Source organism: Monomorium pharaonis, chromosome 1 (assembly GCF_013373865.1).
Source record: "Monomorium pharaonis isolate MP-MQ-018 chromosome 1, ASM1337386v2, whole genome shotgun sequence".
NCBI lineage: Eukaryota > Metazoa > Arthropoda > Insecta > Hymenoptera > Formicidae > Monomorium > Monomorium pharaonis.
The window spans coordinates 17,033,510-17,060,725 of NC_050467.1; the positions used below are offsets into that span (position 1 = coordinate 17,033,510).

At 28.4% G+C, this 27,216-nt stretch overlaps 2 protein-coding genes across 4 annotated transcripts; both read right to left on the bottom strand.

Annotated features, from left to right (window-relative positions):
• Positions 1-611: 611 nt before the first annotated feature.
• LOC105839539 (uncharacterized protein MAL13P1.304) lies at positions 612-9,174 on the bottom strand. Of its 3 annotated transcripts, XM_036284641.1 has the most exons (4): positions 8,168-9,174; positions 7,572-7,721; positions 1,092-6,139; positions 612-1,026 (listed from the first exon to the last, which is right to left on the bottom strand). In XM_036284641.1, the coding sequence occupies exons 2-4, from the start codon at positions 7,685-7,687 to the stop codon at positions 821-823; spliced, it is 5,370 nt and encodes a 1,789-aa protein (XP_036140534.1). In that variant the 5' UTR covers positions 7,688-7,721; positions 8,168-9,174; the 3' UTR covers positions 612-820. The 3 variants fall into 3 exon arrangements, with proteins under 3 accessions (XP_036140534.1, XP_028047773.2, XP_036140542.1); XM_028191972.2 differs by lacking the exon at positions 8,168-9,174 and having other exon boundaries at positions 7,572-7,957; XM_036284649.1 differs by lacking the exons at positions 7,572-7,721; positions 8,168-9,174 and adding an exon at positions 6,735-7,113.
• A 136-nt stretch (positions 9,175-9,310) lies between these two features.
• Positions 9,311-25,893, bottom strand: LOC105839540 (uncharacterized protein MAL13P1.304). Its single transcript, XM_028191970.2, has 11 exons — positions 24,965-25,893; positions 24,352-24,494; positions 21,066-21,248; positions 20,636-20,843; positions 20,148-20,284; positions 19,840-19,973; positions 16,122-16,390; positions 15,723-15,870; positions 11,185-15,641; positions 10,345-11,023; positions 9,311-9,952 (listed from the first exon to the last, which is right to left on the bottom strand). The coding sequence occupies exons 1-11, from the start codon at positions 25,138-25,140 to the stop codon at positions 9,419-9,421; spliced, it is 7,068 nt and encodes a 2,355-aa protein (XP_028047771.2). The 5' UTR covers positions 25,141-25,893; the 3' UTR covers positions 9,311-9,418.
• Between the last annotated feature and the right edge of the window lie 1,323 nt (positions 25,894-27,216).

The window sequence follows — 27,216 nt, forward strand, 5'->3', positions numbered from 1 at the left end:
ATTTGAATCAATCAACTTTAATCAATCCATTATTTTAAAAAAAGACGTTTGGTTTTTTTTTTCAGGAAACTTCAATTTTGGTAAATATACCATTTAAGGGAACCCGGCCCGATAACCTTGGCCTTGACATATGTTGTCAAGGTCACCCTCCTGAGTGACATTGAAAAGATTTTAGTCGTCGCTCGTGATTCGTTAAAAAGTTATTAACAAAAAAAGTTTCATAATTACGACATATAATTATTCAGTATAGGAGTATATCAGATGAGTTTGCAACTTTCCACGTGTAGCGAGGTTCACCCTCCTCCCCTGCTTACAGAGCGAAACGACGTTCACACTTGTATACTTTACCATAAGGGTTTGCGACATTAGATTTGAAATTATGGCCAAATAGCGAATTTAAAATGTTTGGGTTAGGTTAGGAAAAAATGGGAGGGTGTGCAGGGGGAGGAGCTCAACATATGTCAAAGCCAAGGTTATCGGGCCGGGCTCCCCTAATCGGTATATTTACCTCAATTTTGATATAGAATTTTAAGATAAAAGTTATTAAATATTATTTAAGTAGAAGGACAATTTTTTTGAAAAAAATATTGTATTTTATTTCATTAACAATATTTAATAATACAATTAGTTTTATTTTAATTATTGATACCTGCAAAATATAGGAATTAAAAGCTACAATTGAAAGTTATACAATTTACAATAATTATTAAATATCATTACAATAATTATTAAATATATGTATATATAGAATATTTTAATACGAATATAAAGCATTATATACATATTTATTAAAGACCATTCTCTATTTCTGTTTATGTACTTATTTATCTACAAAAAGATCTTTTAACCAATAAAGCATAGATTTTATTAGTTCCGTCCTTTTATTTGGAACATTATTTGTATTTCGTTGATGTCTGTACGATTTTCCAATATTTTCTTTGAAATTTTTCACTTCTGAAACGTATTCATTGTTAATCGATTCTGCTTCCTCTCTATTTTCTTTTTTATGGAGAAGCCTGGTATTACCTAAAACAAAGTTATTTTTTTCTCATTGTTTTGTCTTGTTAATTTGTATTATATTTAATAATTACCTTCTTCAATATTCGATAGTTTATCCCAATTTATTTCTTTGTCTATTTTGAAGTTTTCAGGATTATTAATTCCTTGAAGAATGGGATTTATCTTTGTTTGATTTTCGAGATTTGTCTCTTGTACAATGTTCATATTTTGAATATCGTTTACAGTTTCAACCTCACGTAATTTTAATTTTTGATCTATTTGGGACTGATTCATTTCTGCATTTGCTTTTAGCACCTCAAATTCTCTAGAATTCTTCCCCAAATTAGACATTTGTTGAGTAATTGGAAACATTGAGAAATTTGGAATATTCTTTTTCTCGCGAACATTTATTAAATCTTGAAATTGATCAATTGCGTCGTTATTTTCCAATAATCTATTTTTCTTGACATTGAGATAATTATTGAGATTTTTTTCTTCCGTTTGATCGTGTTCATGTTCTTTTATTAGTGATTTATCATAATTTTGTATTTTGTTTTGCAATTCAGCTTTATTAAATAATATTCCTTTCTCATTGAAATTAAGCAATAGATTATATTTTCTTGCGAAATCGATAACAGGCATTGAAATTATTATCGGATTATCATCATTTTGTTTTCGTAAATGATGTGCGTTAGTTTCCTCTTGTTCTTCTTTTTTTGACTCTTTTAAGGTGTTTCTTCTCGTAATAATTGTGTTAAATGGTTTATAATCTCTTTTAATATTATTTTCAAACACATTTTCTTGATTTTTCTTTTCTGCAGTTGTTGAAGTCATCGGATGCATATCTTCTTGCTGATGACTCTTTAATGACTGAATTATCTGTCCTTGCAGCGGCACGCAACAGGGACATTGTCTTGTTAGAAGCTGCTGGCATATATTTTTAGAGATCGATAATGCATGAGAACCATCTTCCAATCTTTTTATCTCCAGTGGTAGTTTCATGCCGTCACTGACGTAGTAAAGTTGCGATCTTTGAAGTTCCGCGATGTCATCGGAAGCTGTTGAAGGAAACTGGGGAGGAGAGATATCGTCTGTGGCGAATGATTTAGAAGAAGAAACAATCATCTCTTTTGCTTTATTATCAGTATTACTTATCTTGTTACCTGCAATTAGTTTGTTATTATTATTCCCGCTGTTGCTATTATTGTTCTCGTTATTATTGTTATTTACATGTATATCTGTGGTTTCATAAGTTAATGAGGGTGAATTGATTCTTGGGCTATCGCTAGAAGGTCCTGCCTTGAAGTACGTAGTTTTTGCATAGGTTTTTTGAACTTCCGTAGTAACTTCGTGGATTTTAATAATATTATCGTCAGTGAAATTGTGCTGTTGTGATTCTAAAATATTTTTATCTGTTAAAGAAGTAAGTTTAGGCTTGTAATCTGTACTTTCTATATTTGTAGGTGAAATTAAATTATTAAATGTAGTTGTTAATGGGGATTTCATTTTGTCTCCGTCATTTCTAGTCTTTGCTACATTCTGTAAAATTGTGCCTTCCGACAGTTGTTCATAATTGAATGGAGTTTCTTGCACGTAATTTGTGGATGCTGTCGTAATTTCATTTTTATCATCAATACGATTTGTTGAGTATTTTAAAATCTCCGGCGAGTAATATTTAGTTGGTGGTAGATTAAACTTAATTCTTTCCAATATTATTAGTGGATCAATCCCATCAGTTGAAGTAACCATAGGTTTTTCATTTTTATGTTTGACTTCCTCTTTAACATTCATACCTACCATATCTGTTATATCATCATTCGTTACTTGTACGTAATTGGGTGAAGTTTCTTGCATAAGATTTATTGTATTTTTATCACTTTCTTTATCGACGTGATGATTTTTTATGTATTCTTCAGTCTCTGTTGAATACTCCTTTGTGTCAAAGTTGTTGTCAAAAGTTGTCAATACACTAGGATTATTTTGTAAAATAGCTTTGTGATAAGTTATTTTGGGTTTCAGTGGGGATTCAGCTTTCTTTTCTGCATCATCTTCTATCTTTTTTATCTTCTTCAAAGTTTGATCTCTAATATGTTCTTTTATTTTAGCTTTATTTGTTGTGTCTTTTTCTTTTTCTTTATGTAACAAATACGGAAATTCAGAAGTAGTCAATATATTTTCGTTGTTTTCTAATATCTTAGTTTTCTGATAATCTGTGGTTTGTATTTTTTTATTGTCCATTTTTTCACCCTTTTTTATGTCAAGATTCTGTTTGCCTTTTAATGTTGAATTATCAGCGTTAATTTCTTTCCTGCTTATTGGCATTTCTTGCATAATTGCGTCTGTATCTTCTTCATTACTAATAACTTCATTGCTTTTTTCTAATGCATTAGTATTTTCTGAATCTTTTAACGTATGAAGAATATCATTTAGCGTATGAATTATTGAATCGTCTATTGTATCATATTTGTTGGTTAAACTGTTCTTCACGCTTTGCACAATCATATTCCGCACGATATGATGGTCAATTTGTGATGCGATTGCCGAAGAGCTCAGAAGATCCTTGATGCTCTCTTGCAAATTTTTCGGTGTTGCTAACGATAACTTTTGATCTGAAATGGGTGCTAAGGTCACTAAATTGGTTTTCCATTGTCCGTCTTTGAATTGATGCTCCTCAAATGTCATCGGTGGAAGGTTGTGTTGAAAACCGGAAAGAGCATCCAATATGCTGTGCAAAGTGTTTTTAATCACACCGTGTGACCAGTCGTTTGTAAAATCTTTTCTGGGAATATCTGTGACGTGGGACAAAATATCTTTCACCTTTTCTACAATCGTGCTCTCTATTCGTGGTATTGACAAAATGTTTTTTAGATGTGGAATTTGCAGAATTTCTGGCAATAAATTTTTACCTTGCGTTTGAAGCATATCTTCATCAAAATTATTTGTCTTGGTTAAGCGAGGATCCAATGCAAAGTCATTGATGACTTTTCTGATGGAGTTCAAAAGCAAAGTATTGTCACAAAATGGTAATCTACTTGTTGATGAATCGATAATCGTTTCGAGATTGCTGGTGGTATCTTTATTATTTAAATTACTTGATTTTTTATCGTTGAAATACTGCATTGTTGTAGGTTGTTCTTGAGAAATATCTCCCGAATGAGTATTGGCTCCTATTCCTATTATTTCTTTTTCTTCTTTCTCTTTAAAATTAGTTTTAGAATCGTAATTAATAACTGTTGTCTCTTCTATTTGAAAAGTATTTGAATTAGAATTTCCGTTTGTAACTCGATTCTGTTGATTAATTTTTAAATTGTTTACTTCTTTGTTATTATTAGAGTCATATAAAGGAGTAGGATGAAGAAATCTCTCATCTGTAGTTGAATTTGCTATTTCCTCAGCATTTGAGTTTAATACTAATTTAGTTGTATGACTTTTGCTCTTTCCTAATAATTTATTTTTTTCCGTCTTCGTGGTTTCATCAATTTTCGGATCCATTAATTTCTTGATTGGTATATGTGCATTTTTTACAATACTAAATGATTTATCTTTATAGTTGACGTCTGGCTTAGAAATTTGTTCGATAGATTGTGGATGAGAGTCAAGTAAAGAAGCTTCATCGGCATTTGATTTGGTACTTGTTTCTGATGCAGAGTTTCTTTGGTCAGATGTTTTGAATTTATCCGCGTAATTGGTGCTGCTCAATGTTGTTTCTTGTTTGGTGGACATTTGTGTGACATATTCCGGAATTCTAATAGGATACTTCTCGGGATTGTTGTTTTGCGCCGGTTTAGCAAACTTTCTTGGCGATGTCGCACTGAGTACGCACACGTCGCGACCAAATAGCTGTATGCATTCTTTCATGCTTATAAATTTTCCGTCGTTCGTTTCATCGAAGATAATGGATGGGGTGCTGCTTATACCAACATAATCTGACAAATTATTATTTGGATTTTTTTCGGTCTGTTCTGCATAATCTTCTGATTTATGCACAACTTTATCTAAATCAACAGGACTTATAGTGTTACTTTCTTTATTTACATTAGTTGGATAATTAAGATATAAATTAGTTTCTGTTTCTGAATGAACTGATCTAGCATCTGAATTTAGAGTTTCTGTAGTTAATTTAGTAGAACCTTCTTGATCCTCTTTGGTGATAGCAATCGAATTGTTTGATTCAAGATCATTTGTTGTTTCTTTATTAGTTGATGCATCAATATAGTTTGTCGAAGGTGAAGTAACTGATATGGAATTTTCAATTTGTGGTTTTTCAGTTACAGATGAGCAAAGATATGGTTTTTGATGAATCGGTTGATATTGACTATTTTCACCTAAATAATTTGGTGTGTCCTCAAATGAAGTAAATGGCATTCCGACATATTTTTTTTCATTTCCAATCATGTGAGGTGAAACATTTGGCGTTATTTCATATATAATTGGTACAGGAGGAATATAGTTTAGATTTTCTTGATAAGGTTGTACTGCAAAATAATCGATTAGATTAGGGAAGGGCAATTTGTAAGGACTTTCGTGGTATAATTTTTGTTGTAAGATGTCTGGTTTCGTGTTTTTATATTTTATTAATCTCTGATGATTTGCCCTTTCGGGTTTGTCTGTTTTAGAGGAACTTAACATTTTTGAAAAACTTTCCTCTGATGAGCTAGAGAAAGAATCATCTTCTTTGCAATGACAAATATATTTTTCTGAATTACATTTCTTTGTCTTTTCTTGAGATTTCAAATTTACAATTACATCCTCCACATTTAAATTGTCCTTAAGAGCTCGCAGAAGCATTTTATCTTCATATGTATCATCTACCATTCTTTTTGATGTATCCGAGTTCTCCTGTGAATATTTTGCTTTATTCACGATATGATCATCTGAATTTTGTTTAGAGATTTCTACGTTGATATTCTTATCAGTGGTTCTCTTTCTGTTACTATCTTTCTTTGCCGATAATAACATTAATTTATTTTTCCGATGTCGTGTATCGCAACGCTTTGTTTTTTGTACTATTTCTTTTGGCTTTTTATGTTCATTTTGTGTCTGTGATAGTGGCATTAGTAAAACAAGCGATCTCTTTGAATTATCTTTTACGAGAGGTTCGTCATTATGCATTGATGGATAAGGTAGACTTGTTGATAATCTAGAAGTAAAAATATGTATATACAGAAAAAAATTGTTTATTTGTTTAAAAAGTAATGTATAAAATATGACAATTATGTAAATTAATAAAACATTGATAATAACTTTAATTGTTTGAATAATTTATTTAAATTACACACAAAACTATGAATTTTATTAACTCAAACAAGCGATTACTTAATATACTTTATTAAAACAAGAAATAGATATCTATCTGTAAGAATATTTTCTTGATAAGAGAATATTTTCTTGATAAATAGTTTTAGGAAAACTTATAATTATATACTTACAAAAAGAATTTATACTCTTTCGAAGAATATAAAATTTTATTAAAGAAAAGGGACGATAATAAGCAAATCAAATGTTTGTTTTAACTTAATATTCTTGATGTATTACTAGAATTATTAAAATTTAAAATATATTTTGAATAAAATTGATGATAAAAGATAACCATTTAGAGAAAAAAAAAACTGAAATTGAGTAATCGCTTTTTTTAGTATGAGAATGATATTTTTTCTGCGTATATATAGATGGAAAATTATTTTATATTTGAAGTACGTCTTTTTTATTTTATATTTAGTTTATCTGTTTCTTACATTGATATCGCTAGCCAATCTGACTTCTAAATTGAAAATTCTCAATTCAGCAGTTTCTGGTGACAAAGTAGGTTATTGTGTGCACGAAACATAACTTAAATGACATTAATGATTGTACTGACAAACAGTTGTGCAATTATGATTACTAACATACTTTTATGTTCGCAAGTTGAATATAGTTATTTAAGATAAAGCTTTAAAAAAATCGAATATTATGTCAAATAATAATCGAGAAATAATGTACAAACTGATGTGTAGTTTTATTAGTTTAGAAAGAGAATTTTATTTTTTGCAATATTGTATATTGATATTTTATTGCAATATTGTATTTTATAGGATTTTATAAATTGTTAATTTTAAAATTAAAATTTAAAATTTATTACTATATTATATCAATTTTTTTCAGACTTGATAAAATTATTATATTATAATCTATATACGTTTTTACATTAATTGTATTTTAGTTTCAGTTATACGTAGTTTTATACATATTGCCCGATATTCACAGAACATGTTTATGGATTCTATCTTAGTTTTACATTTAATGAATGATAAAGATGGAATGACAAAAAGCACGTTATTATTTTTATAAATACGTTCTGAATACGTACCACTGTAAAGTATACACACATTCGATATTATTAATACATAAGGTGTTTATTAAATTATTAAATTAATATTAAATGTGCTTCTATTTAATAAATCTTATATATATATATATATTTTATAAAATATTTTTTTAATAGACTGAAAAAAATCAAGTCTGAAAAGATTAAAAAATTCTTATTTAAACTTCTTTGCTTTAATTAATTAATTAGTTTTACTGATTTTACTTACCTTAAATTTACAAAATCTGCACTTTCGGCATTTCTAGCAGTAGAAACTTCCTCCGAATAGACAATCACAAATAAGATCAAAAGACACAAAAAAATTTTCTCATACATATTAATCATCTGTTATTGTATTCCTTTAATTGATGTTATGGTCCTTGATTATAAACAGAAAATTTTACATTGTACAAAAAATAATACAGTTGTAATTATAATATTTATATAATGTTTAATAAATCATAATATAACCGAAAAGAATGTAAATTATTTTAATTAATCGTGCTACAATTTACTGGATGTTATACAACAACTAAGAAAATAAAAATTATCAGTATTTGAAATTATGTAAATTAATAATTATACTGATTAGTTTATGAATTTAATAAATATGATATTAAGAAATATATAAATTAAGTTATATTAAAAAATAATAAATATATTAATGTTATACTCAATTTTTAAACATTAAATCAAATAAGTTAAATAAAAGCGTAGTTAACATTTATTGAATAATTAATTTTATAATTTTAATTTGAATTAAATTTAGTATTCTATAAACTAAAAGCATTGTGTGTATAAAAGTTATACAATAACAAAATTTACTTTGTACTGATATCTCCGAAAACGAACTGAACTCGGTCATGATCAAAAGTGCACTGCCTCATACGATGATTTAATGATTGTATATATATCCTATCATTACAACGTTATGAAATTTAACTCGTTAATTATGTCGCAACAATATACATTGGATACATGTGTGCATACATGTGCATGTGTGAACAACTTTTGATTCAATCATTATTGACCTGATTTTCTTAAGAAAATTGCTTATAGTAGTCATCAAAATTCTACGAATATGACTGACATCTTTGATCACAATTGTAATGCAATTGCAAAATGCATATGCACTTTCTTAAAATAATGTAGCAGAATTAATTTTTTATTTAATTGATTATTTTACTAAATAGCAAACTTATTTAATTCGTAAAATTTTAGCAGTCTTAAAATTTTTTTTAATTGTTGGAATTTTAATTATTAAAAATAATATTTGTATTGTCACACTTAATGCTTAATTCTATATTAACCATTTTACTGCTTTATTTAACTGCACATAATATAATACACATTAATTTTACAAAATTAAATTGTACACAATGTTATACATATAGAAAAATACATAAATTTTTCCAGTTTTTATTACATTATAATATTATATAATGTTTTACATATATGTATAATATTTACAATATTATATATGTTATACATACATACATACATTTTAAAATAATTTTTTATATTGTACATATAATATCTTTTAATTTTATAGTTTTCTGGATTAACAATCATAAACGAATGTATACATTTTAAACTATAATATGAATTGCGTAATACATTTTGAAATTGTAAATGAACTTTTATAAGTTATAAATGCACATAACATATATGTATTCATACATAACAATTCTACATACAAATCAGATATAAAACTTAGTTTTTTAAAACAATTAAGAAAATATTGAGAAACAATATTGAAATTTTTCTACTTTCTATTTTTATATGAAATTTTATCTTAAAAAATTCTACATTAATTTATTTTTTAAATATAAAATCTCTTTTCTTTTATATTCTTTTGTATTACTTAAAACGATACTTTAATTATAAGTATAAATATATATAAAATAAAAAAATATAGATATAAATATATAAGAATACAGACGTACGTAAATAATATAAAACAATTATATATAAATATTAATAGTTAATATCTTTGTATATGTTATGTATATATTATCTATATACATTTTAAGAATTAAATAATATATACAAAGTTATATTTTTATTAAAAATTATTTAAAATGTATACATGAACATTTTAGAAATACCCGAGAACAATGCAAAAAAATCTTTTATATTCATAATCGCAGTGTGGAATGTATTGCCACTAGTTTTGGAAATCTTATTTCTATGATGTTCATCTTCATCCGTCAATGTGCCGTTGAAATTCTTTTCGGAGTTACTGACAGATTCTTCCATAGAATTCACGTAATCTTGCCGTTTTGAGTCTTTTTCTTGCAATAATTTTTTATCATTCTTCAATACGTTATTTGATAACGGTATAATTTTATTTTTTTCTTCGTTTTTTACAGAAAAAGCTTTATTATTATACAAATTATACTTTTTTTGTGTTTTTATGAAATCTTCAAGAAGATTGTCATGATTTTTTTTATTTATTTGAGACTGTAAATGATTCACTTTTATATCATTCATCTCTATCATATTGTCTTTCTTTTCATTAACAATGTTATTTAAATAATATCTTTTGATGCGTTTGTTTTTGAGGTCTTTATTCAGAATTAATTTGTTCGACTGCGATTGCCTTGTAACCTTGTTTGTTTTGAAAACATAGAACAATACATTAAAATAAGATAATATTAATAATATAAAGAAAGGAAGAATGCATTTACATATACACAGAGAGAAAGATTTCTTTAGATTTAATAAGCAGTTTTGTTTGACTATTCCAAAGCATATATTTCTTTGGTTTTAATAAATTTTAAACGGATTTTTTAGATTTAATAAAATTTATTAGAAACCAAGAAATATATGTTTTGGAATAGTCGAACAAAACGGTTTATTAAATTTAAAGACATTTGTCTCTGTGTATTAATATAAAATTTTGTAAAATATAAAGTAAATAAATAGTTGAAAAAAGATTAAGAATCAAAGCATAAGTTTTTTCTTTTTATGTATTAGAACATTATAACATTAATATTTACCTTACGTTTTGTTTTAGTTATGTCTTCATTGATCTCATTTTTTACTTCTCTTTTTTTTCGCTGTCTTTCCTTCATATTCTTCCAAGGAAGCAATAAAAGAGTTCCACGCTCATTAGCGAGTTCGTCGCTTGTAATTTCATATTGTTCATTTCTTTCTGATTCGGCACTGCTGTTTTCTACAGAAATATCTTGCTTCTTTTTGCATGAACACTCTTCGTTTGGAATACTTTTATTATTCTCACTTGGCAAAGTTGAAAGATCTTCATATTCAAATTCCTCCGATGTTTTGTCATCCAGATATTTATTCATCGCGTCTAGCATTTTTCCCAATACATACTGCTCGTCCCATCGTTCAGGAATCTCAATACTTTCTAACGAATCATCATTATCCTTCGCATTTAATATCTTATAAATATTCTTAATTTTAATCGGTACAAGAGCAATACGATTTGATTCATAATCTTCTTGATCATTCTCTTCATTTGAAATTTCTTCTATAATTTTGAAATCTCCTCTCGAAGAAACTAAGTAATTTTTTGATTTCTGAAGCAAATCAACGCTTGATGGTCTATTGATTTTTGTCAACAAAGCAGCTACCGTTGATTCTTTGTCAAATATCTCCTTCAAAGAGTTTTTTAAATGGATGCTATTTAATTTACTTATCACATCTTCGGATAGTCTAAGAATAGAAAACAATGTCAGATTAATATTAATGAAAATTGATAATGAAAAGAACTGAGAAACTTAGAAATTAAAAATATTTTTTTTTAATTAATGTTCTTAAAAAATTAATTAATAAGTTTTTTTTAATAAATAAAGAAATAAACAGTTTTATTTTACCGAAAATAATATGGCAAATGTTTGTCTGTTTGTTTTTCAACGTCTTTCCGAACCCGCGTGTTTTCGTTTTCAAGTTCTGTTGCTTTAGAATCATCATTGATAATTTTTTCAACATCGTCTGCTTTATTATTGTTAAGTATTTTAACGTTTAAATTATTTTCTCCTTTATTTGAATTGGACGATTTATTAATTTCTTTATCTGCTTCTTTATCGCTTACAGCTTGGTTGACATTTCTTTGATCAAAAGAATTCAGCTTGATTTGTGCAGGTTTTTTTAAAGGATCATATTGTCTTTGTTTATCTAAAATATGCAAGATATTAATATTTTCTTGATCGTAATTATCCTTGATTGGTAATAATTTCTCTATATATTCTTGTGATTTGGAAACTTGATGCTGGAGTTCGTTGGATTTTAATCGTGAAAGAACCTCAGGAAAGTTTCTTAATATCCATCTTGTAATTGGATCTTGGACTTGGGATTTAATTTTTGAACGATATTCCGGAATTTTTAAGTAGTCTTCGTGTAATTGCAAAATTGGTTCACTACCGTAATATATCGAAGGATCAATTATAAGGACTTTGTGATCTAACGGTCGAAACGTACTTTCCATTGATTCTCGTTCATCTTTATTTGTTTCGGAGGACTGACAGTTTTGATTGTGTTCACTATCCAAAAATCTGGATGTTTCTGCTCTTAGTTTATCTTCAGCTTTTGAAATATGTGGGTCATGTTTACGTTCTGAAGATTTCGCCGTTTTTTCCAGTTCTTCTAGTTCTTCTAGTTCATCTTTGATTAGATTTTGAAGACGTTGGTAATCATTTTGTTCTGGATAATGTACTTTACTTGGTTTTCTAAGTATATATATATGATCTATAATATTGTTATATTGTTTAGGAATAATCTTGGTAGGGATTGAATAACTCTTATCGTTTTCTTCGTAGGTAACATCGTCATCTAGTAAAATCTCAATAAACTCTCTCTGATCGATTAATCGGTCATAATCATCCTTTTCACGAAGTCTCTCCCATGCTTCTCTTCTTTTCAAAATCCTCTTCTGTTCGTCAACAATTTTCGTTAGCCCATTTTGATGCTGATGCAACAATTTCTCTCGTCTTGCGTACAATTTTTCTTTTAACTTATTAATTCGTGCCGCGCGTCTCAACTTGCATGCCTCATATTCAGTGAGTCTTTTTGATGATGTATGAGGAAGATTTTGCAGTTCAGTCTTTATTCTTCTCGTGTTAATATCATTTCTCTGCTGCATCGGAGCTTCTGATTTATCATTTTGATTATCTTTTATTTTTGATAGTAACTGTGATTCTGTTTTTGATTCGTTTGATTCAAAATTATCAGTCGCTGTACTTGCTGCATGCTGTAACAAAATTGTTTCCGCTGTCACTTGTTCGACAATTTCTTTTGTTGTTTCTTTGAGAGAATCGATTGACTTTAGTCCAATTTTATAATCATTGTTGTGCCCTTCTTCGTTTTCCAGATTTTCGGCGGTTGTCGAATAGATTGTACTGTCGGTTTTCTCCTTTTCGTCGATGGGCTCCCATACTTTCTCATAGGTTGCTTCCTGTGAGTTCCTAGCAACAGGGACAATAAGTTCTTCCTGATTATTCTTATTTTGTGAAGGAATCGTAGAAATAACCTGGGAAGAATCATACGTCTTTGTCTTGTTGTCTGATTGGATATCTGATGATTGGGTACGAAAAAACGTTTCTTTTTTAACGTATTGAACACTAGTATTGTTATTTAGAGAAACTTCTGAAGCTAAAGCCACTGGTGATGTAGTTGATTTCTTTGCATTATCATATTGCTCGGAAATATTGCTCGCTCCTGATATTGAAGATGCATCAGTCACTTGCGTTATATTGCTTAATTTATGATCCAATGCACTTAATTCTGTGACTGTAAATTCCGTATCGGTTGTATCATTTTTTTCATAATCGGACTCAATGACACTTTCATTTGGAAGTACTTCTCCATCCATAATTTCATCGTATTCTTCTATTGTCACAGGATTTAGAACATTTTTCTTAGGTTGTTTAACATCTGCACTCATACTTTTATTTTCTTCTGGAGAAGTATCTGTATATTGGGCTGTAGATGCCGAAGTATTACGACGATAGTAGAGTTTCTTTGGCGAATTGGTAGCTCGGATGACTCTGCTTGCGTTTTTTTCATCTTCCTTAATCATTTCTTCAGCAAAAATTTTCCGAAGCTTTTCCCAATTGCTCCTTTTTTTTCTATTATTATAAAAAGGTTCATCATGAATAGAATGTTCTGCATATGCGTTAGTAGGTCTAAAATATTGAATAGTTTGTGCATTAATATCGTCTCTATTATTTATGCTCATAACAAAACTATTATCTTCTTTTAATTTGTCGTTATTTATTGAAGCTTGATAATTATCGTAATTATATTTTGTAGTAGAAACTTGAGAAGGTAAATAAAAAGAATTAGGAAGTTTTGATTCTGGTTCCAACTTTTGGTTTGTTCCTTTAAGTTCTGCATTTGATGCTTTATAATTAATATTGGAAGTTGATGCTGTAGGAAGTTGAGACATCGAAGAGTATCTTGAATCTACGACAGTAATTTCGTTATTATTTTTATTGTTGTTGCTGTTGTTGTTGTTATGGTCTTCAGAAAATTCTGCCTCCCATAGATCATCGTAAGTCTTGGAGTTTTTCTTCATTGCATTAGATAATTTGATATTTTCGAAAAACTCGTTTGGCATGTAATTGCAGTGATCGTTTTCAACCTTTTCAACCCAAATATCATCTTTCGTATAGTCTAACATCGATTTTTGACTGTGTTGCGTATTCTTCTTCTCTGAGCCGTCATCACTATCGTCCTCATCTTCAACATAATCATAATCTTTGTCCTTTTGCTCCAACGAATCTCCCGTGGTCACAAAAATGTCACCCTCGGGAAATCCTTTGATAGGATCTCGCCGAAAGAAGCCGTAAAAGTTGTTTTCAGCGCTATCAATGGTTCTTGGATTGAATGGGACTAATAATTTTTCTCTTTTAATATCATGTTTTTGTTTTGTCTGTCTCTCGTTTAAATAGTTTTTCAAGTCGTCGATTCTTGAACGTTTTCTGAAAGCACTGTCTTTCCTCGGACCTACGTCGACGAATTTTTTGCTAATATCCCTTTTTATTCTTTCATGTTCTATCAAATTTTGATGATTTTCTATGTTGCTAATTTTAGAGTACTTCGTATGGTCTAATATCGATTTTTGATTCTGTTGCGTGTTCGTGTAGATATTATCGTTTTCTATTTTTTTATGTTTTTGGATTAAATTTTGATGATCAATATGATGAACAGTATTTTTAAAAACATCACTTTTAAATAATTTTTTAACAGAATCTCGTTGAAACAGATTATTATATTTATTCTTATTATTATTAAGAATTTTTTTTGAATTACCAAACGAAATTAATTTCCATTGTCTTTTCTTTTCATCGTCGTTTTTCTGCTTTATCTTCTGTTTAATTACATGATCTTTTAAGTCATTTATTTGTGAGCGCTTTTTAAGTATCCTCATTTTTTTGGAATCTTTAAGCTTTCTGTCTAAATGTCTTTTATATCTTTTCTTTTCCATTAAATCTTTATTAATAGAAATTTGACTACCATTATTATCCTTTTTTAAATTATTGTCTTCTAACAATTTATTAAGCTTATTGAAGTACTGTTCTATTTTATTAATCGTATTTGACTTTATTTCAGCGGAATTTTCTAATTCAATAAAATATTCTTTTAATTTTTTATTTATTTTAATTATTGATTCCTCTTCATTCTTTGCTTTGTCTTTTATTTTGTTTATTGGTTCGTTTGAAGTAACTATATAAAGAAGAAAAGCATCGATCTTTGATAATAACGTTATAATATTATCAATACTTTGGACTTCTGATTCGTAATCTTGAATATCTTCTATTTCAGCCTTTTTCTTTAGTAGAATGTGCTTATATTTTTTAAATGTATCTTGAATACTTTTAAACTGGTTGTCGACTCCCATTATTTTTCTATTTAAATTTTGTTGCTCTTCTACTTTTTCAGATGAATTTTCTTGTTCTTCTCCAAAATCGATTGTGAACGTTCTCTGCAAATTTGAAGAATTATTTTTATTCTTTTTTTGCACTCTATTTTGCAAAAATTTTCTTATTTTTTTAAATAAATTAAAACCCCAGATTTTCTTTTGACCTTCAGTATCAAAGTTTTTAACAGTTTTTTGTTTTTTCTGATTTTGTTTCCCGGATATCTTCTCAATTTTTAAATTCGATTGATTTTTATTTTCTTTTACATTATTTTCTATTACATTTGATTGATTTATACTTTTTTCTTTATCTTCTTGGTTGTTCAGTTGAATGTCATTTTCATGTCGTTTTGATAATTTTTTTATTATACCGTTCTCGATTGTTTCTTCTTCCGAATAAATGCAGACTTTTACCTGTGAAATTAATATTTTTTTTTAACTATTGCGTATTGTTAAATTTAATTTGCATACAAGAGTAAAGTAATTTTAATTTACCTTTGCATTAGGTATAACCCAAAAACCTATACTGTTAGAAGGGAATTCTAATTCAAGGCCATCGGGATTGATAATGATTTCTGGGTTTATTTCAGGCAACTTTGTGTCATTTATTAAATTAAGTGATTTATTATTCAACAGAACTTGCCTAAAAAAATGTGTTTTTTATAATTTAGAGATGGATTCGTCATGACACATTTGCATTTAACAAAAAAAAAAAAAATACATTGCATTATTGTGAAAAGTGCATGTCAAAAGTTATTTGTCTATAAATTTATTATTATTAAATAAACAAAATTTTTATTTTTAAAATAATATTGTTAGAAAAATTGAAAAATAGAGTAAATGCCATGTGCGTATATGTGTGCGCGCGCATATGTGTTTTACAAAATTACTTACTCTGAAGACATCTTATTTTTAGTTTCAAAATCTGGTGATAAAATGTATTTGTGAAGAATTTTTATTTTGAGATCTTTTAAACTAGCGGTCACTTTTCTCGGTGTTAAGTTTATCCCGAAAATTGTAATAGCTCCATTACTGTATAACGCTGAGGGTTTTGTGCATTGGCTGTAAAAATGCACATGATTTTCGAAGTTGTCGGATTGAAGCTTTATTTCCAAAACTTTACGTCCAACTAAAGTCTTGTGTAATAATGATACCCAATAAACCTAAAGAAAAACGATATTATTAATAATATATTATTGATAGAAACAATATTATAATTAAAATATTTTATAATTTTTTCTATATTTTATCTAATTTTGCCTAATCGTAAGTAATCTATTAAAAAAAAAAGAATATATAATTCCTCCTAATGTACTTCTTGATATTTTATATGATATTATTTTGTAGTTGTTTTTTAATAATATACAGTGATTCTTAAGTGAATATAAAAAATTAAAGAAAACATTTCTTGGCTTATTTTAGGAAAAAAATTATATATATATAATTGCCCAGACAACAAATTTACATCCATAGTACGTCCTTGAGACATCGCGCTAGTTATCCCGCGATTATAACGAGATTGTCTCATGGGATGCCCATAGGATAAAAAATGTCTACTGTCTTTACCGCAGTAGGACGATCTTGCTGACGTCCTAAAGACGTCCCTACGATAGCCCAAGATCTCCATAAGACATCAAGAGGATATTGAAATTTACATCCATAGTACATCCTTGGGACATCACGCTAGTTATCCCGCGATTGTAACGAGATCGTCTCATGGGATGCCCATACGATAAAAAATGTCCACTGCCTTTACCGCAGTAGGACGATCTTGCTGACGTTTTTAGGACGTCAACAAGATCGGCCTACTGCGATAAAAAAAAGCGGACATTTATGATCCTATAGGCATCCCATGAGACGATCTCGTGACAATCGCGGGATAACTAGCATGATGTCCCAAGGATGTACTATAGATGTAAATTTCAATGTCCTCTCGATGTCTTATGGAGATCTTGCTTAATTCTGCATCCGGAAAAAACGGTCACCCATCCAAGTGCGAACCATCGCCGACGTTGCTTGACTTTGAAGATCGTACGCATCTAACGCTTCGTGATGATCCATGAATACTTCATGTTTATCATTACATATTATTTTTTATAAATCATTTTAATAGATGTTGTAAGAAGGATGAAACATGTATAGTTAACTTACAATTTTTTTTTTATAAATAAATATAAAGTTTTACAGTTTTTTATTAATTTTACGTATGCGAAATAAGATGTGAAATATGATGAAAACTTATAAAAAGATCTGTGTTTGCTCTGTTTGGGTAAAATAAAATAAAAAAAATAAGAACTAGATGTCATTTTTTATAATTTTTAATATTGTTAATATATTGTTTCAATAAGTGTAATATTGTCGTAATTGTCACATTTTTATGTTCCTGAGAGCTCCTATGGACGTCCTCTGGAGAGTACGCTTTGCTCGTCTATTTGCTGTTACAACGGGATATTTTTAAACCGTCCCGCATTGAGCTTGAGTAGGACGAGATCTTACTGAGAACTCCTACGGATGTCCTCTGGAGAGTACGCTTTGCTCTATTCCCTGTTACAATGGGATATCTTTTAATCGTCCCGCATTGAGCTTGAGTAGGACGAGATTTTACTGAGAGCTCCTACGGATGTCCTCTGGAGAGTACGCTTTGCTCGTCTATTCCCTGTTACAACGGGATATCTTTAAACCATCCCGCATTGAGTAGGACGAGATCTTATTAAGAGCTCCTATGGATGTGCTCTGGAGAGTACGCTTTGCTCATCTTTCGCTGTTACAACGGGATATCTTTAAACCGTCCCGCATTGATTTTGCGTAGGACGAGATTTTACTGAGAGCTCTTATGGATGTCCTCTGGAGAGTACGCTTTGCTCGTCTATTCGCTGTTACAACGGGATATCTTTAAACCGTCCCGCATTGATCTTGCGTAGGACGAGATTTTACTGAGAGCTCTTATGGATGTCCTCTGGAGAGTACGCTTTGCTCGTTTATTCGTTGTTACAACGGGATATCTTTAAACCATTCCGCATTGATCTTGAGCAGAACGAGATCTTATTGAGAGCTCTTATGGATGTCCTCTGGAGAGTACGCTTTGCTCGTCTATTCGTTGTTACAACGGGATATCTTTAAACCATTCCGCATTGATCTTGAATAGGACGAGATTTTACTGAGAGCTCTTATGGATGTCCTCTGGAGAGTACGCTTTGCTCGTCTATTCGTTGTTACAACGGGATATCTTTAAACCGTCCCGCATTGATCTTGAGCAGAACGAGATCTTATTGAGAGCTCTTATGGATGTCCTCTGGAGAGTACGCTTTGCTCGTCTATTTGCTGTTACAACGGGATATCTTTAAACCGTCCCGCATTGATCTTGAATAGGACGAGATCTCATTGAGAGCTCTTATGGATATCCTCTGGAGAGTACGCTTTGCTCGTCTATTCGTTGTTACAACGGGATATCTTTAAACCGTCCCGCATTGATCTTGAGCAGAACGAGATCTTATTGAGAGCTCTTATGGATGTCCTCTGGAGAGTACGCTTTGCTCGTCTATTTGCTGTTACAACGGGATATCTTTAAACCGTCCCGCATTGATCTTGAGCAGGACGAGAGCTCTTACTGAGAGCTCCTATGGACAACCATAAGACGTTTTATCTTGCCAGGACAAAAATGGGATAAAATCGAGATGATCCCGGGATCAATTTTGCTGTGTGGGTGGATGCTTAAGTTTAATATGATTGTGTGTGTGTGTGTGTGTGTGTGTGTGTGTGTGTGTGTGTGTTCTTACGCATGTGTCCTTGTGCAATGTAAAAATATGGATGTAAAAATGTTTTATTGGTACTTGAAAATGGTTCTTAATATTACATGTACATCCAATTTAAATAAAACATCTCTTAAATTTTTTCCAGATTATCTACTTCAATTTTACTCACTTAGGAATACTAGCGAATCCTGGCATTATTAAGTATAAAAATCTGATATAGGTTTTTTAGGAGCTCTATTTTGACTATATATCTAAACATTATATAAAATTTTATTAAAAAGTTAAGATTGTATAAAATAAAATAAAATAATAGACAATTATACTGCGAATTCTCGCACATGCGTGAGAAAAACCGTCCCGTCTAACAACACTAATCCTGACGTCGATAATGGGTGGAGGAAGAGTTTAATAAAATTTTTTACTGAACATTGTATATTGGACATCGAACAGTTTATAATTAGACACAGTGAATCATAGGCATAAGAATTTGATCCGGGAGTCCGCGTTAATCGGCCTGCATCGTTTTACCCAAATTTTTTAAACGGATTTAGTAAGACTGATTTTTTTTTAATTTAAAAGAGGGGTTAACACTCCCTCCTTAGAATTCGCTAGTGTTTAGGAATCACTGTATATGCAGATACTACCTAATATACATTTGTGTATGCATACGTGTGTATGTGTGTGTTTGTATGTGAGAGATAGAGATAAGTAATTAATGTTTTTATATATAGATAAATTTATATCAAAATTATTTATAATATATAATTATAAATAATTTATATATAAACACATTTTATATATAATTATAAATTATATACAAATTGGAATATATAATTCACATATTTGTCTACATAACTTACAGGAGTGACTTGGTACAAGTTTGGCAATTGTCTCATTAGAACTTGTATATCAAGCTTAGCAGCATCCCCAAGTCTTTTTGTCCAGATAAGCGCTTTTAGATATTGATGATTATTCTCTTGTGGTTTTGATTCCACTATATAACAATATACGCAAACGCGCGTGTTGGACATTATAAATAATTATAAATAAATATAATATAATAATATAAATTAATATAAATATAATATCTATACATAAATATATAACTAAAATTTTAATTAAACTTTTTATTCTAAACTTTTTATTTATAATTTTACAATATTCTTACCAATCCATAGTGGTTTTTCTCCTGCCGTGTTACTGATGACTTTGTACAGCTCTTCTTTTTCGGCAATCATGTTATTATAATTTATAGAAATGCTGTCGTTGTTTAAAGAAACGCTGTCCAAATCGTTGAAATTATTGCTGAAAGTTTAATGTTAATCAGCACGTAATAACCCAGTAATATTAAATTTTGTTGAAAGCTTTTGTCTTAATTTATTATATATTTTTATTAGTACGTATTTCATGTTATTGTATTTAATATCTTGCTTGAATAAAATATTTATAAAAAGCTTTTATATGTTGCTTTCATTTCTTGTTAAATATGTAATTTTATATATTAGGTTGATACATATATTAGATTTATTATACATTTATCATAAAAATTATTTAAGAAAACACAAGTGTAGTTCACATTAATTAACAAATATAATATAATTTTGTTCTCATTGAATTTTCATATAAATAATATTTACATAAAAATAAAACACTTACGGATGCCATGTAATTGCAGAAAGTGCAGTATTCGCTGAATGTAAATAATCCTGAAGATATTTCTGTTGTTGCACTGTTCTGTACGCCACAATATCTGGTCCCGTGATTAAACTATTGGAATATCTTGGGAAAGTTTTCAGCATTTCGCGCAAATTGGCGACGTATTGTCCTAGTTTTTCGCCAGATAAGTCGCATCTCGTTTGGCATTCTACAGTAAAAATATTTTAAAGCTACTTAACGTTAAATATTTTAGAAATATAAATATTTTGTCTATATATTTTTAAGGATAATTTGAAGTTAAATATATTTTTTTAACAGTATTTTTAAAAAATATTTGGCAACATTTGAAATTTTATTCGGTTTGATACTTTATTTTTATCTAATTACATTATTTGTTATTTTTTCAAAAAAGCATAGTTTTTGACATTACCGTAACCCAATTGCCAACTGATGTTGTAACCCATGCGATCGCTGAAAGAGAGAAGTTCTGCTATGTTTCTAGGATCCATGAAATCGGTTTTCAACTCGTTGTCAATATAGTGAGGAGTAATGCATGCGATTACGTCTAATCCAGCGTTTTTTGCCCATTGATATACAAGTGTCCATTGTGTCCCTGTTAAATTTAAACGTTCTGTTGAAAGGGCACATAAATAGATGAAAAATGGATCAAACAAGTGGCTAATTTTGCGAATTTTTTGTGAAAGACAGAAAGATATGGAGAAATCGTGTTTATTCCATTGTAAAGATTATGCATTTTTATCTTCAGTGTTTAAATTTTATTTAAAAATAGTATAAGATTAGCGTCACGTTAAAGTTTTTCTAAATGTCATATTTTTTAAAAGATCATCGATAATTATATCTTGAAGATGCTCTCGACTGGTCAGCTTGCAATTTTATTTACTTAAATACCAAATATTAGGATTTTTTACGATGCTTAGTTTTTGTCACAGTCAAAAAATGAAAAAAATTTGTAATGAAAACCGCAACGTTGACTTCAACTAGCCTCCATTATGTTTATATGTAAGATTTAAATAATCGAATATATCTATGTTTCAACTATAGACATATTGAGATAGATATCTTATGAGGTAGTGCGAGGTATACGTCACAAAGAGAAGGTTAGACCGAGTATTTAGTTCTGCTATCTTTTTTAACAAAGACAATGAGTGGAATTCTAGTGGCCACTAATTAATATTTGGTAATCACGCTCATTACAAAAAACAAGAGACTTTGATTATCATTCTATTCTTCCCCCCCCCTCATTCCTAAGGTTTCATAACTAATATCTAAATATGTCTGTGGTTTCAGCTTTATAAAATTTGTATTGTTTTGCTTTTTGATTTGTTTTTTTGAGTCTTGTAGCAACAGTAGTATTTACATAAACGCATTTGAAAGGAAAACATGATTTAAAAACTTGAATAGAAGTCCATTTTATATTACTAAAATGCATATATTTTATATTGAAACATGCTTTAACTTAAAATATTTGACGTTAATTATTCTACTAATTTTTGGTTAGCCACTCTTATATATATATTAGTCGCTCTTATACATATATCTGTATGAAGAATATTACACGGAAGCACTCAATTTTGCTTTACGTGTATATTTATATATTTCAAATAAGAAGAGCGCAACTCTTCGCGTAATTTCATATATATACACATATCGCGTTCTCAATCTGAATAAATGATTCGACAGCTGATTTGCTGTCACAGCAAATGCAATAATCTAAATATTACATCAGCGAATATTAGCGCTTTCGCAACTCATAACCGTACTATTATCTCAAAGCTTGTACCGACGTTACATTATAACATTTACTAGGCGCTTCTGCCATCAAAAGCTAATGGACGTGCATATAACTACTGGCAACCGCAAAATAAATTAACGACATTAACATTATGCAATTGTGTCATCCTTTTCCATTGACATCGTTCCTGCTGTCCTTTCAATGCATTACAGTGGTCAGACCCATTATCATGAAACTATATAGGAAATATCATACACGTGACACGCGTGTTACCAATATGAAGTCACATTTTGTTAATAAAAATTAATAAAATTCTAAGTTGGGAAGTAACATGTTATTTCTAATGTCGTTAGTGTTATTATTACGTTTTTTTGATAATGATTGTTATTTTTTTCTGTAATGATAACATTGTTACATTTTTACAATAATAGTATTTTACAATAAATATTAAAAAAATTTTGTATTTTACATTTTAGCCGAAATTGGGATGTGTATTTTTAAAGTAAAGCTTTTAAATTTTTTAGAAGACAAATGCTGAAATACGCAAAAATGGAAATATAAATTTGTATTATAAAAATGATTTAAATTAAAATTTTTTTTTTAATTTTGAATTTTAAATAGTATACAATACTTCCTAATATAAAATCTATTTCTATTTTAGACGTTTTAAAACTAATTCATAATATAATTATTCTTTAGCTGAATTATATCTGATTCAAAAATAGTATTAAAATATTTTCTTTATTCTGGTAACAGTGATTTTATGTGAAAAAAGTTTTAGGAAAAGTGAAATTAATGAAAAATTATTTAAGATTATTATTAAGTTAAGAGGAGTTGATTTAGTAATTATCTTAAGTAATTTGATTAAATGAAATACGGGTTTTTTTAATTGAAATTAAAATATGTAAAATATTATTTAATTACTTGCAACTTGCAAAAGAAAATTATGTAAATTTTATTTTTGCTTTTGATAAATTCGTCTTTAGAAGATTTTATATGGAAAAATGTATATATAGACTTAGGCCGGTATTCATAGTCGATTTTTATATTTAAGATCATCTTAAGTACAGTCTTAAGATGCCATCAACCAATCACAGAACCGTATTAGCATTTTAAGACATTACTTGAGACGATCTTAAAATAAGATTCGACTAAGAATACTGACCTTAGATTATGCAATGTATGAATGGATTTTTATTTAATTAAGCTTATATTTTTATCAGTATTAATACAGTATGATGTTTAGTAGTTTTTCGAGAAGTTAGGCTACTTTAGGAGGTCTATTTTAGTATTGGTGATCTTTCTTTATTTTTTAAAATAAATAACAAAGAAATTACTATTTATATAAAGTAACGATGATAGTACATGTTACTTTTATGAGAAGTAACGTTCCCAATCCTGTTGATCTTTAAGGTATCATGTACAGTTGTACACAGAGAAAAAAGTTTCTTTGGATTTAATAAATTTTTTTTAAGTCAAACAAATTTGATTATTGGTATACGCCAATAAACCTGATATTTGAACTAATAAATACAATTGTTTGAATTTTTAAACAAAGTAATTGTTTCTTTTAAATAAAATATTTTTTGAAAGAATTTAATTTTCTTTGATTTAAATTATAATGTTTAATAAATTACTAAAAATTTGTGAATTTAAGCAAGAATACTTTCAAGTTTCTAGAACAAATGTTTATATTTTATTTTAGAAAAGTAAAATTTATTAAAATTTAATTATATTTGAACGTTCAAGAAACTTATAGATAGAAATTCTATCATAGATAGAAATCAGTGGGCCACAGAATATCGGTAACTTAAAACTTATTAATTAAATTAAAAATCAAGTTCAAAAAGTTTTTTTTTGTTTGTACTTTGAATCATATATTATTTTTTAGCTAACAGTTCCTGAGTTTAATTTAAAATTTATAAGAAAGAGAAAAAGAAATATATTTAATTTTGCATATTACCAAAGTGCATATCATTTGGCTTCACATCAATCTCGTGCAAATATATTTGTTCAAAGTTGTAAAAATTGCTTTGTGGTCCTCCAAGGCGAATGTAAGCAGGTGCCAAGCCTCGCGCCAAATTCGTATTTCTCTCGATGTTTTTACTGAACAATTAATATGAATAATTGTAATAATATAAAACACTTTTATTTTTATACAAACTGTTATCTAATTAAGAGTTTTCTTTTTATTTTCTAAAGGAATAACAATCACAAAATTACGAATAAAACTCAAGCTTGTTGATTATAAATTGTACTTATATACAATTTTTAAGCAGTAAAAATATTAAAGATTTATCCTAAAAGTTTCTAAATACAATTAATCTTTTATTGGCAAGAACAAAAAAATTATGATTTTCTAATAACATTAAAATCTTTGTGATTATATAAATCTTTAATAAAATAAAAACAACTAACAAAAAATCTAATTTATAATGAAAACATCATAAGACATTAATAACATTAACAAATGACTAACTGAAATATTGTTAATATTATCTTGAAAAATGAGATGATTGTTTTTAATATTTTATTAATATCTTTCGGAGAAAAATCTTTTTTTCTTTAATACTTACATAAAATCATTTTGCTGCAATGTTGTCGGATCCAGAGTGAAACTAAGAAATGCGTGATCAGTTACCGCAATCGGCTTCTTGAAATTTATATTAAGTATTAAATTTTCTGCAAGGCAATTCACGACAAAAGAGATCACTTGCAAAAGCAAGCAAACACATTGTCGATGGCATTTCATTTTTTCAGAAATGTTCCTTTCGTTTAGTTTTTACACTTAATTCTCGGACTTCATTTTATTTTATATATGAATTCGAACAAAATATTTTCATATGTTTTACGTCTTATATGTGCATATTTTGCACATAAAACAGATATAATTACAAAAAAATGCGTATTTTAAAAATCCTGATAATATATAGATAATATACGAGAGAATTCTAATAATATACAGAAATATAGAAAAAAATGCGTGAAAATATTAATGTATATTCGTAAAAATTTCACGTATGCACGTAAAAAATCGACACAGTGATCTGAAACTGAGTTTCACGCGTACTGATATTTCACATTTACCAAGATCGAGTACATGCTTCTGAAACCGTGTCACGATGAAAATTGCTTAGCACATGTTTCGAAATTGGAATTTCATTACGTAAACAGAATAAAAAATGCGCATGCACAACAAAAATATTATGCTCAATTATGTTTTGATTTTTAAATACGCGCAATATCTTCGTCGATTTGGTTTAATTAACATATATTGTATTATTTAAATTTTTCAAAAATTAACTTTACATTTTATATTACATTATCTTGTGCTTATTCGAATCTCAAACTTTCGAGAATACAAATTTTTTTAAATTTGCAAATATCAAGTTAATAATTAATAATTTAATAAATATAAATCATTACTTATTACGAATGAAATAATAGTAAGTAAGAGTGCAAATAAAAGTCTAAGTAAGTAACGTTCTAATAATAAATAACTATAAATGTTATAAAAATGAAATGTTAAACAAAATATTGACATTTTAATTTTTGTGGAACTTTTTTCAATGATTTGTTGAAAAATAAAATAATAATTTCTAAAAAGAAACATTTTAATTTTCTAATGTCTAAAATAGAAGATTTATTAGGGAAGTGATTGATAAGAAAGTAAAATACTTGATTATTTTTGCTTTTTATTAATTTTCAACAAATATTTCGGATTAAGTCATCGCTAGAAAAAAACAAACACAAATTTTACTCGAGCAGTAAGCGTCTCCTCTACTGGAATACATTTTCGTCGAGACACCCTGTATATCCTGCGAGAGTGTATACTTGTGTGGGTGAATGTTAGGTGGTCACTTAATTTCTAAGGTTCTTTTTTATATAATATATATAATATATATATCTAACAACAATATAATATTATCATCCGCCTCTTTCTGTTCCTTTTTTTTTTTACTTTGTTAATGTTACATAATACATTATTATATTCAACAATAAACTCGTTTGTTTCATTCCTTTATCGATTAGATTAGTCGCTACGCACTGCTACTTTATACAAGGGTTTTATTCCTCCGCCATACATCGTCATTTTTGCTTTGCTTCCTTTGTTCACGCGAGCTTTCCGTACTTTCTTCAGCGTTCTCTTTTTCGTCTGCCGCAAAATAGTCTTCTGATTCAAGGATTTCAGAATTTCAGTTTTTCATAAACCAAAAGATGCATACAAATGCTTAACAAATCATAAAAAGAAGATAATCTGACAATTAAATCCGTTTAGACAATATTTTTTCAGAATGTTAATATAATTCTTTTTGTCCAAATTAAGATTATACTTTTTAAAATAAGATTTGTTTGTATCTTTACACTTATTTCATTATACTTTAACTATTACAACAACTTTTTGGTTGAAGTACTGTTAAAGATAAATGAAAAATTAAGTTACACGTGTATCTTATTGCGTATCTATTTTTTTCGTTATTTTTAACGTGTTCAGCTTAGATGAAAAAATATCTCTACAAACTTAATTAATTGTCAGATGAAATAAGTGCAAAATTGAACAAACTCTAAGAAAAATATAAATTCAATATTTATAATTTTTTTATACAAAATTTAGTTTGATATGTTATGGAAATTAAAATATGAAATTTTGATCAATTAAAATTTAGATTGTCTCAGTAGCCATGATTCGTATATATTCGTTAGAATATATTTGAGTACAACCAAAATTAATAATCACTTACATATAAAAAGTAGAAGAAAAATTAAAAAATTCTTAAATTTAACAAAGGACAGCTTTATAAATCAAAGAGTTTGTTCATAAGTTTCA

What these genes read in the sequence shown, in the direction of transcription:
- LOC105839539 (XM_036284641.1), bottom strand. Translation starts at nt 7,687, where the DNA reads ATGATTAATATGTATGAGAAAATTTTTTTGTGTCTTTTGATCTTATTT. An exon ending in GCAGATTTTGTAAATTTAAG is followed by an intron (nt 6,140 to 7,571) that starts GTAAGTAAAATC and finishes TTTTACTTCTAG; the next exon opens with ATTATCAACAAGTCTACCTT. An exon ending in ACTATCGAATATTGAAGAAG is followed by an intron (nt 1,027 to 1,091) that starts GTAATTATTAAA and finishes ACTTTGTTTTAG; the next exon opens with GTAATACCAGGCTTCTCCAT.
- LOC105839540 (XM_028191970.2), bottom strand. Translation starts at nt 25,140, where the DNA reads ATGAAATGCCATCGACAATGTGTTTGCTTGCTTTTGCAAGTGATCTCT. An exon ending in TCTGCAATTACATGGCATCC is followed by an intron (nt 20,285 to 20,635) that starts GTAAGTGTTTTA and finishes TTAAACTTTCAG; the next exon opens with CAATAATTTCAACGATTTGG. An exon ending in CATTTGCCATATTATTTTCG is followed by an intron (nt 11,024 to 11,184) that starts GTAAAATAAAAC and finishes TTCTATTCTTAG; the next exon opens with ACTATCCGAAGATGTGATAA.